Consider the following 14,744-nt stretch of genomic DNA (forward strand, 5'->3'; position numbering starts at 1 on the left):
TTCAAAGAGCTGAGGGAAACAACAGGTAAAGAATTGAAGGAAAACACAGGTGGCACATTGGTAAAGAACCCGCCTGCTACTGCAGGAGACATAAGAGAGGCAGGCTCGAGCCCTGAGACGGGAAGATCCCCTGGAAGAGGAAATGGCAACCCACTCCAGCATTCTTGCCTGGAGAATCCCATGGACAGAGGAGCCTGTCAGGTTACAGTTCATAGGGTCGCAAAGAGTCGGGCAGGAATGAAGCAACAGTTCACACAAACACACGTGATTACAGTGACTCATCTAATAGAGACTGGGAGTCTCTGGTGGCTCAGCGGTAAAGAATCTGCCGGCCAGTGAAGGAGATGGAGGAGATGTGGGTTTGATCCCTGGGTCAGGAAGATCCCCTGGAGAAGAAAATGGCAACCCATTCCAGTATTCTTGCCTGGAAAGTCCCATGGAGAGAGAAGCCTGGAGGGCTATAGTCCATGGGGGTCACAAAGAGCTGGACTTGACTTAGCAACTAAACAACAACATCTAATAGAGAATATCAACAAAGATATTAAAGTTATAAAAAAGAAGCAGTTAGAAATTCTGGAGTTATAATTTTAACTTTATTAAAGTTCAAAATGTTTCTATATTAAGAAACATCATTTATAAAATAAAAATATTAAACCACAAATTTGGAGAGAAAGTTTGCAAACCAAATATCTAATTAAAAAGATAATTTTGAGAAGATAGAAATCTTATAACTCAGTAATGGGAAGACAAATGTCTCAATTGAAGATGGGGAAAATTTGAAAATACATTTTATAGAAAAACATGTATTAGTATCTAACATCCACATGAAGAGATAATGATCATAAATCATAAAAATTAAAATGACAATGAGACACCATATCAGATACACTGGGATGGCTATAACTGAATAAACAGATTATAACAGATATTTTTGGACATGTGGTAAAAAGCAAATCTCCATATATTACTAGTAGTCTTTAAGTTTTGGATAAGTGGGTGCTGAAGAATTGGTCCAAACTCTTCTATTACTGATAGCTCAGTTGGTAGAGAATCTGCCTGCAATGCAGGAGACCCCAATTCAATTCCTGGGTCAGGAAGATCTGCTGGAGAAGGGATAGGCTAACCATGACAGTATTTTTGGGCTTCCCTGGTGGCACAGCTGGTAAAGAATCTGCCTGCAATGTAGGAGACCTGGCTTGGATCCCTGGGTTGGGAAGATCCCCTAGAGAAGGGAAAGGCTACCCACTCCAGTATTCTGGCCTGGAGAATTCCATGGCCTGTATAGTCCATGGGGTCACAGAGTTGGACACGACTGAGAGACTTTTTCACTTTCACTTTCTTTCACTTCTGTTAGAGTAAATTCCCCTGAAGTACCTTTACATGAGGAGACAAAAAACTGCTAGAAGAGGGAACTCTGTTTCAAGACACTTTCCCTCACAAGACGTCACATGTTAAAGGTAATAGGGTGAAACACTAGAGGGCTGGACTAGGCAATTCTGAATTTTGAGGAGACAAACTCAGTAGAGTTCCAATCAAAATTCCTGCAAAGTAAGTCAGAAAGAGAAAAGCAAATATTGTGTACTAGCACATATATAGGAAATCTAAAAAAATGGTACTGAAGAACCTATTTGCAGGGCAGGAATAGAGACGCAGACACAGAGAACAGACTGTGGGCACAGCGGGGAAGGAGAGGGTGGGGCAGATCGAGAGAGCAGCATTGGGACGTGCACATCACCATAAACAAAACAGGCAGCTGGCGGGGCGGCGCTGTGTAGCTGTCTGCCGTAAGGAGAGGGTGGGGGATTGGTGAAGTAGGTGAAAGCGATTAAAAGGCACCATCTCCAATTATACTAGTTAATAGTGCTACAAAAACTTTAAATTGAGAGAGATGGTAACTAACCTCATTGCGGTGATCATCTTTAATGCATATAAGTCACAGTGTTATACACCTGAAACTCATGTACCATTGTATGTCAATTCTGCGCCCAACTTTTAGGAAGGCGGAAGGAGTTCACCACTGGTAGATCTGCCTGATAGGAAATGCTAAAGGCAGTCCTTCAAGTCGAAATGAGAAGACATTAGACAGCAATACAAAAGCATATGAAAATAGAAAACTCACCAATAAAGGCAAATATATAGAATTTTGCAATATGGTAATTGAAGTATGTAAATCACTTTGAATTCTAGCATAGAATATAAAAGGTAAACAGATAAAAATAACTGTAACTGTAATTTTGTATTACCAGATACCAAATATGGAAAGATACAGTTTGTGATATGAGTAAGGAAAAGAGAGAGGTATATAGGAGCAGAGTTTTGTAAGTGGTGGAAGTTAAATTGTTACCAGTCAAAAAGACAGTTGTAACTATGAGATGTTTTGTGTAAGCCCCAGGGTAATCCCAAAGACAGTACCAGCAGAAGACGCACCACAGAAAATGAGAAAGGAATCAGTCTATCACTACAAAAAGTCAGCGACGCACAAAGCAAGGTATCAAGAGAATAAAAGAGGGGGGGATAGCTACAAGACAGCAAAAGACAGCAAAACGAAAATAACTAGTCGCTCTGTGATGGCTAATTATATGTATCAACTAGAGTAGGTCAGGGAATGCCTGATACATTATTAACCACTGTCTTTGCGTGTGACTGTGCGGGTGTTTATAGACGAGACCAGCATTTCAATCAGCGACATGAGTGAAGCAGATGACCCTCTCCGATGTGAGTGATGACCATCCAATCCATTGTGGGCCTGAATAAAACAAAATGGTAGCAAGTTGAATTCACTTTCTACTTGACTGCTTGAGCTTAAGACATTGATAGTCTGCTCTTGGCATTAAAAAGCTCAGGGTTTTGTTTAGGTGATAGAACTCTTCTATTGTAGTTGTGGCAGTGGTACCTGACCAGATAAAACTTAACCAAACTCTTAGAATAATACACTAGAAGCTGTGGATGTTGATGGTTTGTAAATTATACTTTGAGGAAAAAGTGGAAAAAAAATGAAGAACAAGCAGTGAATGTGAAAACACGTGTACACTCTCAATATATCCAGCAGAATCCCACAAGCTATTTAATTCTGTCTTCCCTAAAAACATGGGATGAGAGCTACAGATGCTCTCATGGGGGAAAGCCGCAGAGAATTCTGTGTTTCTATGGCTCCCTTCTGACTCCCATGAGCCAGCTTCTGAAATCCCAACATAAATCTACATGACATCACTGACTGTGCTGAGCCCCTTGGCCATCGTTTAGCAAACACAGGCATCCCTGTCTGACCTCAAACCTGAGGATTTGCTATAGTGGCCAGAGAAAACGTCTCAGAGTAAAATTATATTGATCAGCTTTAAAGTGATAACCTCTCAGCAAGGTGTTTCATGGAGCTTCCCTCATCTGCTAGTTGCAAGCACAAGTCTGTACAAAATATATGAAAAGAGGTAATATTATTAATTGTTTTTCAAACAAGGAGAAGAAAAGTGACTTCTCCAAGAGCATAGTCAGAATTAGTGGTGAATTCGGGACTTTTATGCAGGTTTCTAACTCCATGTTGGGTGCCTTCCTCCATCTTTACTTGTCTTCGAGGTCTTGGAATCTTTGGACCAGTATCTGATAAAGAACGTCTCAACAGTGGTGGTTTAGTCACTAAGTCGTGTCCAACTCTTGCAAAGCTATGAACTGTAGCCCGCCAGGCTCTTCTGTCCATGGGATTTTTCCAGGCAAGAGTACTGGAGTGGGTTGCTATTTCCTTCTCCAGGGGATCTTCTGGACCCAGGAACTGAACCCAGGGTGTCCTGCATCACAGGCGGATTCTTTACCAACTGAGCTACAAGGGATATGCGCTTTATTCCATGACTAAATATCTGATTGCATTATCACTCTTCGGATTGACTCTCTTCTTTTCCAGCAGCAAGGTAAGCTTCTATGTTTCATATACATTTTTAGTGAGAAGTATAATTCATGTAAAATCTATGCGGCAGCTATGTCTACTATGAATTATCTGAGCACAGAAAGAGATGGCTTCAACATTTTTTTCTAAAATGGTGAGTTGAGGCTGAAGTTTGAATGTCAAAATTTCCATTAACAGGAGTTTAGAGATATGTATGGATAAACTCATGTTGTTCTCCTATAAAAGAATAGCAAAAAAAAATTAATTATAAATGGTCCTGTTACTAAGTCTTAATCTCATGTTAGTTACTCTCCTATGTCCTCTCATTGGAGGCAAGAAAGAAAACCACAAGAGAGTGAAATAACCCTTCTTCAAACCACAGAAGTGTTCTGATCAAGTTGGCGAGATCTTTACTCTGTTGTAATCTTCCCCCATAATCTCATCCTTGTGATTACTCACACATTTGCAAATGCAGCTAGTGAGGTGGTGGAAAGCACAGGCTTCTGATTTGGTCATGGTCGGGTTTGAATCTTGAATCCTGAATCTTTTTCACACTAACTCTGTAATTGTGCAGCTTTACATAGCTGCTCAAGTCCTCAGTGTTCTTACTGGTAAAATGGGTATTATAACATGGTCCACCTTACAGCATCACTGAGGATTAAAAGGAAAGGTGGGCTTCCCTGGTGATTCAGACAGTAAAGAATTTCCCTGGGTTGGGGAGATTCCCTGGGGAAGGGAAAGGCTACCCACTCCAGTTCTCTTGCCTGGAGAATTCCACGGACAGAAGAGCTTGGCAAACTATAGTCCATGTGGTTGCAAACAGTTGGACACAACTGAGCAACTTCCACTCACTCACTCACTCAGAGGAATGAGTGTGTGTATTATTTGTATACATGTGTAAATACATATAAACACACGAGTAACTATATGTGTATACATACGCATAAACATAGATGCATATGCTCTTAATGGGGGCTTCCCCAGTGGCTCAGCTGCTAAAGAACCCACCTGCCAATGCAGGAGATGTAAGAGAAGTGGGTATGATCCCTGGGTGGGGAAGATCCCCTGGAGAAGGAAATGGCAACCCACTCCAGTATTCTTGCATGAAAAGTCCCAAGGATAGAGGAGCGTGGTGGGGAGTCCATGGCATCGCAAAGAGCTGGACATGACTGAGTGCACATGCACACAACACAGCACATACATGCTCTCTGTAGCGAGCCAATGAGGTGAGATGCGGGTAATGAGAGAAAGAATGAGCTTAAAGAAAGAGACTCAACTCATGCTAAAATAAAGACTTTAAGAAAGAAAATAGACAAACGAATGGTTCATGTGGAGTGGCTGGAACAGCCATTGATGGTAGCAGAGACCCAGTAGACTGGGAGACATTGGAAGACACAAAAGTTTTGGTGGACAGAGTGTGAGATAAAGGAAGAGAGAGGCTGCAAGACTTCAAAACTCATCCACACCTGAATCCCTGATTTCACCTGCCTTTCTCAAACATGTAGCCTCTCATTCCATCCTAATGATAATGTCACAACTAATGATTATCAGGAGATGCTAGGCACTCAGCATTTGACTTTTTTTTTTTTTTTGGTACATTATTTCATCTAATTCTCATAATACTACCTTGAGGTATTATTCTTCTGTACATGGAGAAAACCAGGATCAAGTAGTTAGGTTACAACCAAAGACTCCTGGGTAGCAAATGGTATGACTCACACCCATCTCTTCCCAGAACCCAAGCTTCACGCCCAATGCTCTGTCTTCCCCTCAGGACGGCCTGTGCGGGCTAGTGCTCTAGTTATCCCGCTGTATCTATTGCACACACGTGTCTCAGCCACTTAATGGGGAAACCCAAACACTGAGTTTGGGCCAATGGAGACAATGAGTAATCGTAAATTGAGTAAAACTCAATTTTATTTATTTATTTATTGGAGGTGAGTTTAATTTATTTCTTTAAAAAAATTTTTTGAAGTACAGTTGATTTACACTGCGTGTTTCACTTCTGTTGTACAGTAAAGTGACTCAGTTATACATACACATTCTTTTTCATGTTCTTTCCCACCATGGTTTACCACAAGCTATGGAATACAGTTCTCCGTGTTTTACAGCAGACCTTATTGTTTATCTATCCTGTATACCATACTTTGCATCTGTTAATCCCAAAGTCTCAGACCAGGGGGCCAAAGAACAACTCTTCATGGGTACAAAACTTGACTTCGACGGTAATCATTTTGTGAATTTAAATACAATACTCAACCCCTATACTTCCAAAGTTAAAAGAGGGTAACGACTAGTCAGTCTTACGAGCTTATTGAGAAAAGCAAATTGATACCCAGGTGAAGTGTACAGGGCAGCTCCAGGCACAACAGCAGCATAGAAATGTAAGCATTTACGAGGCTCAGGGAACTGAAATGACATGTATTCACTCTAGACATGCCATCTGGATCAAGACTTTATATTTTCATATTTCAGTTTACAAGTTTATAAAATTTAGACAGTAGGAGATGAACCATAAAGATCCTTCAGTTTCAACAATGTATAACTCTATAATTTATTAATATGCAGCAAAACTTGTTGCCAAAGCCATATTTTATATGAATAATATTGAGGCTATAATTACTGCTATAATGCAATAATGCACATCTACCTATCTACCAATCATCCAGTTACCGATCTGTTTCAATTTCTCTCCATTCAATTTCTCTGTTCCTTTATTTCTCATTGCTCCAGGGCGTCTTGTGATTCCCAAACCACACCCATGGAGAACAAAACAGGAGTGACTGAGTTCGTCCTGCTGGGACTCGCCAGTGCCCCCGGACTGCAGGTCCCCTTATTCATCGTGTTTACTCTCATCTACCTCTTCAGCGTGGTTGGAAACCTGGGGATGGTTGTTTTGATTCTCATGGACTCTCGTCTTCACATTCCCATGTACTTATTCCTTAGTAATCTGTCTTTAGCGGACTTTTGTTATTCTATAGCTGTCACTCCCAAGGTCATGGCTGAGCTGCTTATGGGAGACCAGGTCACCTTCTACAATGCGTGTGCTGCTCAGATGTTCTTTTTCGTAGCCCTGGCCACCGTGGAAAATTTCCTCTTGCCCTCAATGGCTTATGATCACTACGCAGCCGTGTGCAAACCCCTGCTCTACACGACCGCCATGACAACCCGTGTGCGTGCTGGGCTGGCTGCAGGCCCCCACATCTACGGCTTCCTGAGTGCCTCTGTTCACAGCAGGGACACATTCAGTCTCTCTTTCTGTAGGTCCAACCTACTCCATCACTTTTTCTGTGATGTTCCAGCAGTCGTGGCTCTCTCTTGCTCTGATAGACATGTTAGTGAGCTAGTTCTCGTCTTTGTGGCAAGCTTCAATATCTTTTTTGCCCTCTTGGTTATCTTGATTTCCTACCTGTTCATATTTGTCACCATCCTGAAGATGCACTCAGCTGAGGGATATCAGAAGGCTTTATCCACCTGTGCTTCTCACCTCACCACAGTCTCCATCTTCTATGGGATCGCCATCTTTATGTACTCCCAGCCCAGCTCCAGTCATTCCATGGACACACACAAAATCGCATCTGTGTTCTATACGATGGTCATCCCCGTGCTGAACCCCCTGGTCTATAGTTTAAGAAACAAGGAGGTTAAAAGTGCTTTCAAGAAGGCAGTGGAAAAAGCAAACTTGTCTCTAGGCTTTACCTTTTAAAGCTGTAATATTCCAAATAACCTAGTTTCATTCCTCTCCTGTTTTAACCATGAAATTATCCACATTTTAGGGCCCACACTACTCTTAAATTACTGAGATACTGTTACCATTTCTCCTTCAAAAGTCCATCACCAAGAAAAGATAAAATGTCCAACTAAGTAATATCTGAATGAGGATGTCCACAGGGGTCTTTGAGTATTTGGTGCCCTGCTTGTAATAAACTTTATTAATTATATTTGATTCATTCATATGCTCTTATTTTCTCTACCACATAACAACACAAGCATATCAGTAAAACACTGGACACACAAAACCATGAATAAATGCAAGAAGCTCAGAAGACTTTGGTAAATTTCCTTAGATAAGAAAATGTGGTTAGAATGGTCTTTTTCCCCCAAAAACTTGTGGGTTTTTTTTTCCTCCTGGTTGTGTTTTAGAAGCTGATTGAGAATCGACAGATATCAGTGAAATTAAATTGTGCTGTAGACACTTCACGGTGTTTCTTGCCACAGTGTCCTTCCGCTTCTTGCAAGCAGCATCCAGATTGTCTTGGGGAATCTCTTTATGTTAGTTGGTATAAATACTACTATTTTTGCTGTTATACAAGCAAAGTCCAAAATTACAGTGGCTTAACCGCAGAGATTTTTCTTGCTCATCTATTGTTCAGTTAGTTGTTCTACAGAAGCTCAGTAGAACAGTAATCCAAGTTCTTTCTGTTTTGTGGCTCACATATCTTTGCTCCTATTCTGTAAATCTAAAACATATCCTAAAAGCATTTATTATTTACAGTAACTAGCACATGGAAGCAACCTAGATGTCCATTGACAGATAAATGGATAAGGAAGTTGTGGTACATATACACACTGGAATGTTGCTAAGCTATAAAAAGGAGCACATTTGAGTCAGTTCTAATGAGATGGATGAACCTAGAGCCTATTATATGGAGTGAAGTGAGTCGGAAAGACAAGCACTGTATATTAACACATACGTAAGGAATCTAGAAAGTTGGCACCGATGATCCTGCGTGCAGAGCAGTGGAGGAGACACAGACACAGAGAGCAGACTTTGGGGCACAGTGGGGGGAGGAGAGGGTGGGGCGGTTTGAGAGGACAGCACTGGCACACACAATGTCACGTGTGAAACAGACAGCCAGTGGGACGCTGCTGCTGGTCTGTTACAGCCTAGAGGGCTGGGAGGGGGAGGAGTGGGAGAGAAGTACAAGAGGGAGGGGGCACATGTACGCCTACGGCCATTTCACAGTGCTGTACGAAGAAACATCACAATATTATACTCACCCTACGATTAAAAAAGTTTAAAAAGTAGCTTTTAAATGGCCCCAGTAGAAGACACATCACTATCATCATAAACTTAGAGCCAGAAGAGACTATATTAGGATTACAACATCCGTCCACACTGCTGTCCATCTCAGTACATCCAAACTCAGTCTTGCAAATACTGGGAGTACGGAAGCCTCCAAGTATGTAGACGCAGAGAAAGGAATATCAGTGCAAGTTCCTATGGGCATCTTTATTACAGAATTGAGTTCCCCAAGGATCAAAGTAAAACACATAAATATTATTCTACTCGGATACTTAATATAGGTTATGTTTACTGTTGATAAGTACGATTATGTTTACATTATCTATGGAGGCTTAGAGTCACTGGAATGAACTGCATTACCATAACCAACTCAGATATTAAGCATTAAAATAGTTTGATATGTTTTGTCTTTTCAGTTCAGTTCAGTTCAGTTCAGTTCAGTTGCTCAGTCATCTCTGACTCTTTGTGACCCCATGGACTGCAGCACGCCAGGCCTCCCTGTCCATCACCAACTTTCAGAGTTTACTCAAACTCATGTCCAGTGAGTCGGTGATGCCATCCAACCATCTCATCCTCTGTCGTCGCCTTCTCCTCCTGCCCTCAATCTCTCCCAGCATCAGGGTCTTTCCAAATAAGTCAGCTCTTTGTCTTTTATGACTCACTAGATAGAATCTGTTTGATGTGTTGTCAGTGAGATATCTGGAGAAGGAAATGGCAACCCACTCCAGTGTTCTTGCCTGGAGAATCCCAGGGACAGGGGAGCCTGGTGGGCTGCCATCTATGGGGTCACACAGAGTTGGACACGACTGAAGTGACTTAGCAACAATGAGATATCATTTCTAAGGAATGATGACAAAGTTTCCAGATAATCATTGTGTCTGTCAGTGGGAATCAAAAGCACTGAGTGACAATGTAGAAAATATTTCAGTCAAACAAAACACCAGTCATGCCTCTTAAAATGTTAATTTTACATAGAAGATTTATTTTATGAATGAATTATAAATATCCTGATTCAGATATTTAATATACTCATCCTGATGGGTGAAGCTGAAATAAAAGCTTCATCCATCCATTCATTCACACATTCATTCATTTAAAAATATTTATTTAACTTTCCTATGATCCAGAAATTGATTTAGGTACCAAGGACTAGGGGCTTCCCTGGTGACTCAGATGAGAAAGAATCTGCCTGCAATGCAAGAGACCTAGATTTGATTCCCGGGTCAGGAAGATCCCATGAAGGGAATGGCTATCAACTCCAGTATTCTTGCCTGGAAAATTCCATGGACAGAGGAGTCTGGAGGGCAAAAAGAGTTGGACATGACTGAGCAACTAATGCTTTCACTCACTTTTACCGAGGAGTTATGAACAAAACAGATGAAGCTATTTCTCATATGGAATTTATGTTTTAGTTTGAATATATACATAAGTACAAGATGGATTTAGAAAAGGCAGAGGAGCCAAAGATCAAATTGCCAACATTCGTTGGATCATAGAAAAAGCAAGAGAACTCCAGAAAAACATCTACTTCTACTTCACTGACTACGCAAAAGCCTTTGACTGTGCTCAGTTTAGTTCAGTTGGTCAGTCGTGTCCGACTCTTTGTGACCCCAGGAACCGCAGCACACCAGGCCTCCCTGTCCACCACCAACTCCGGGAGTTTACCCAAACTCATTTCCATTTTGACTGTGTGGATCACAACAAACTGTGGAACATTCTAAAACAGATGGGAATACCAGACCACCTTACCTGTCTCCTGAGAAACGTGTATGCAGGTCAAGAAGCGACAGTTAGAAGCGGTCATGGAGCAATGGACTCATTCCAAATAGGAAAGGAGTCCGTCAAGGCTGTATACTGTCACCCTGCTTATGTAACTTCTATGCAGAGGACATCATGCGAAACGCTGGGCTGGATGGAGCACAGGTTGGAATCAAGATTGTCGAGAGAAATATCAGTAACCTCAGATGTGCAGATGACACCACCCTTATGGCAGAAAGTGCAGAGGGACTAAAGAGCCTCTTGATGAAAGTGAAAGAGGAGAGTGAAAAAGCTGGCTTGAAACTCAGCATTCAAAACACTAAGATCATGGCATCTGGTCCCATCACTCCATGGCAAATAGATGGGGAAAAGGGAAACAGCATGTTATACAGTAGGGCCTTGCTGTTTATCCATTTCATATGTGATAGTTTTCATCTGTTCATCCCAAACTCCCGATCCAGCTCTCCTTCGTCTCCCTTCCCCTTGGCAACCACCAGTCTGTTCTTTGTGTCTTGCAAGACACTTTGTTTTGTAGATAAGTTCATTTGTATCATATTTTAGATTCCACACGTAAGTGATATCACAGGTGTTTGTCATTCTGACTTACTTTATCTGATATGATAATCTCCAGGTCCCTCCCTGTTGGTACAAATACCATTCTTGTTTTTATAGCTGAGTAGTATTCCATCGTATAAATGTACCACATATTCTTTATCCACTCATCTGTCAGTGGAAATCGAGGTTATTTCCATATCTTAGCTATTGCAAATAGTGCTGACATGAACATAAGGGTGCATGTATGTTTTTGAATTATAGTTTTGTCCTGATATATTCTCAGGAGTGGAATTATTGGATCATATGGTACCCCAATCGATCATTTAAGTCTTTTCTTTTTCAAAAACTAGCCATATGTGATTTATTTATTTAACAAATTTCCTGCTCCAGTCTGTATGTGCATACATGGGACAAAGAAACACAGTTCTAACCCTAGGCTTGTGTATGCTCCTGTTTTTGCATGTCCATTTGCATCAACATGATAATAATCGGTTTCCACTAGGAATCTAACATCATACGATGGGGGCATATCTCCTCAGGAAGATAAGTGCAGTGTGGGCCTTAACATGTGAGTCACTGAGCAAAGGATACCTTAGAGATGACGAAAGGATACCTTAGAGATGATGCTAACTTTTCTGGATCCTACATCATTAAAGAGCTAATCCTAGAGACAATTTTGATTTCTCAACAACCTTCTTGAATGCACTTTTGACCTCCCTGTTCCTCAGGTTATAGACCACAGGGTTTAGCATAGGTATGACCATAGCATATAACACAGAGGCCATTTTATCTGTATCCATGGCATGACTGGAGGAGGGCTGTAAGTACATGAATATGACTGTCCCATAAAAAATGGAGATAGCAGTGAGGTGAGAAGCACAGGTAGACAAAGCCTTCTGATGTCCCTCAGCTGAGTGCATCGTCAGAATGGTGATAATATGAGCAGGTAGGAAATAAAGAGAATCATGAGAGTAAAACCCACATGGAAGGTATTGATATGAACAAGAACCAACTCACTGACGTGCTTCTCAGAGCAGGAAAGGGTTATGAGTGCTGGAGCGTCACAGAAGAAGCGATGGACCACACTGGACCTGTAGAAAGACAGACTGAAGTTATCTCCAACGTTTACAGAGGCATTCGGAACACCACCTGCGTAAGAGCCTACGACAAGACAAGCACTCCTATTTTTTGTCATGGTGGTGGCACAATGCAGAGGTTTGCACACTGCTGCATATCGGTCATAAGCACTGATGCCAAGAGGTAACTTTCCCCAGTGCCAAAGACCATAAAAAAGAACAGCTGAGCGGCACATGCATTGTAAGAAATGACCTTATTTCCTGTAAGGAATCCTGCTGTCATATTGGGTGTGACTGTTGAGGAGTAACCAAAGTCCACCAGAGAGAGGTTACTCAGGAAAAAGTACATAGGAGTGTGAAGGTGAGGGTCCAGCAGAATCAGCATGATCATCCCCAGATTTCCAGCTAGAGTGATAAGGTAAGTGAGGGTAAACATCATGAGGAGTGGGACCTGTAGTCCTGGGCATCAGCAAGTCCTAGGAGGATGAACGCAGTCACTTCTGTTTTGTTGTCCATGGTGTCATTTAGGAATCGCAGGATGCCCTGCAACAATGAGAAGTAAAGGAGCAGAGGAATGGAAAGGACAGGGCACAGTGGGACTGGATGCATAAATGCGCTGTGAACTATTTCAATTACAGCATAATTTGTTCTACAGCTCTAAAGCATACACATAAGAAAATTAGTAAAAAAAAATTAATAGTTGAAATTTAAGAGTTTCATGGATCAGTCACCCCATTTACTAATTTTGTATATGAGAAACTGAGGTAAAGAAAGGGTTATGACGACCTTGTCTAAGGTCATCGTACTATTCATACTTTGGCTACCAGATGCAAAGAACTGACTCCTTTGAAAAGACCCTGAGGCTGGGAAAGATTGAAGGCGGGAGGAGAAGGGGACGACAGAGGATGAGATGGCTGGATGGCATCACTGACTCAATGGACATGAGTTTGAGTAAACTCCGGGAGTTGGTGATGGACAGGGAGGCCTGGCATGCTGCAGTCCACGGGGTCGCAAAGAGTCAGACACAACTGAGTGACTGAACTGAACTGAACTGAAGGTCATCACATATCTGGAATGACTCCATCTTCCAAATCATATCTACTGAGAATAGAAACAGCTTACCCTTCTACAGTGCTCACTTTCAGGAATATACATATATACATATACATATATATATATGTCACAGCTGGTCCCCATTATCTGTAGCAGTTAGGTTCTATAAAATAACAGTGAGCAGCGAATTCATGAATGCTTCTTTGCTCCCAGCAAAAATAGTTTCCTGCAAGACTCTGGCCACATTTTCATCAGTCGTTCAATCCAAAATATTTTTTATGTATGTTTCTCTTTAAAGAGATCTTATTTAATATATACTGTGGATTCATTAACATTGATCTCACAGCCAACAGCATTATATGTCATATACTTATTTTCTCCTTAAGGCACATCACAGTCTTCTTTTAGCACTACACTCAGGAAAATTTAATTTTCTTAATTAAAAAATCACAGAACAGGAAGCATAAAAATGTGAAAACTGACACTGCAAAGCCTGCATGAAAGCACTTGTACAGTATCCGTGGCGTGGAAGCACCTAGGTGTCCATCAAGAGATGGATGGGTAAAGAAATTATAGTCCCAACCCCTCGACCACCAGGAAATTCTCTGGGAGATACTTTGTTGCTACTTGCTTGTTTGAGGATTATTCAAAGTGGCAAACAAAATCAAAATCACAACGAGGTGCCACCTCACACTGGTCAGAGTGGCTATCATTAAAAAGTCTACAAATAACAAATGCTAGAGAAGATGTCGAAAAAACGGAACCTTCTTACACTGTTGGTGGGAACGTACATTGGTGCAGCCACTATGGAGAAAAGCATGGTGGTGCCTTAAAAAGCTAAAAATAGAGTTGCCGTGTGATCCAGAAATCCCACTCCTGGCATATATCAGGGCAAAAGTATAGTTCAAAAAGACACATGCACCCCGTGTTCATGGGCTTCCCTGGCAGCTCAGATGGTGAAGAGTCCGTCTGCAATGCAGGAGACCTGGGTTCGGTCCCTGGCTTGGGGAGATCCCCTGGAGAAGGGGAAGAAAACCGGCTACCCACTCCAGTTTTCCGGCCTGGAGAGGTCCATGGACAGAGGAGCCTGGCAGGTTGCAGCCCATGGGGTCACAAAGGGTCGGACATGACTGAGTGACTTTCACTACATTCATAGCAGTACCATTGACAATAGCCCAGACACGGAACCAGCCTACATGTCTACTGACAGCTGAGTGGATAAAGAAGATGTGAGACACAAGCAAGCACACACACACACACACACACACGAGATACACACACACGAGATACACACACACACACACACACACACACACAAAAGAGAACAGTACTCAGCCACAAAAAGAATGAAATAATGCCATTTGCAACTAAATGGATGGAACTAGAGACCATCATATGATGT

General features: G+C 41.7%; 1 protein-coding gene and 1 pseudogene across 1 annotated transcript; one reads left to right on the plus strand and one right to left on the minus strand.

Annotated features, from left to right (window-relative positions):
* Positions 1–6,635: 6,635 nt before the first annotated feature.
* Positions 6,636–7,580, plus strand: LOC109569166 (olfactory receptor 5B3-like). The gene has a single exon (XM_019974467.2). It carries the CDS (start codon positions 6,636–6,638, stop codon positions 7,578–7,580), a length of 945 nt encoding a protein of 314 aa, XP_019830026.2.
* Positions 7,581–11,863: 4,283 nt separating this feature from the next.
* Positions 11,864–12,805, minus strand: LOC109569313 (olfactory receptor 5B2-like; annotated as a pseudogene).
* Between the last annotated feature and the right edge of the window lie 1,939 nt (positions 12,806–14,744).

The sequence above is a fragment of the Bos indicus genome, chromosome 15 (assembly GCF_029378745.1).
Source record: "Bos indicus isolate NIAB-ARS_2022 breed Sahiwal x Tharparkar chromosome 15, NIAB-ARS_B.indTharparkar_mat_pri_1.0, whole genome shotgun sequence".
NCBI classification, from domain to species: domain Eukaryota; kingdom Metazoa; phylum Chordata; class Mammalia; order Artiodactyla; family Bovidae; genus Bos; species Bos indicus.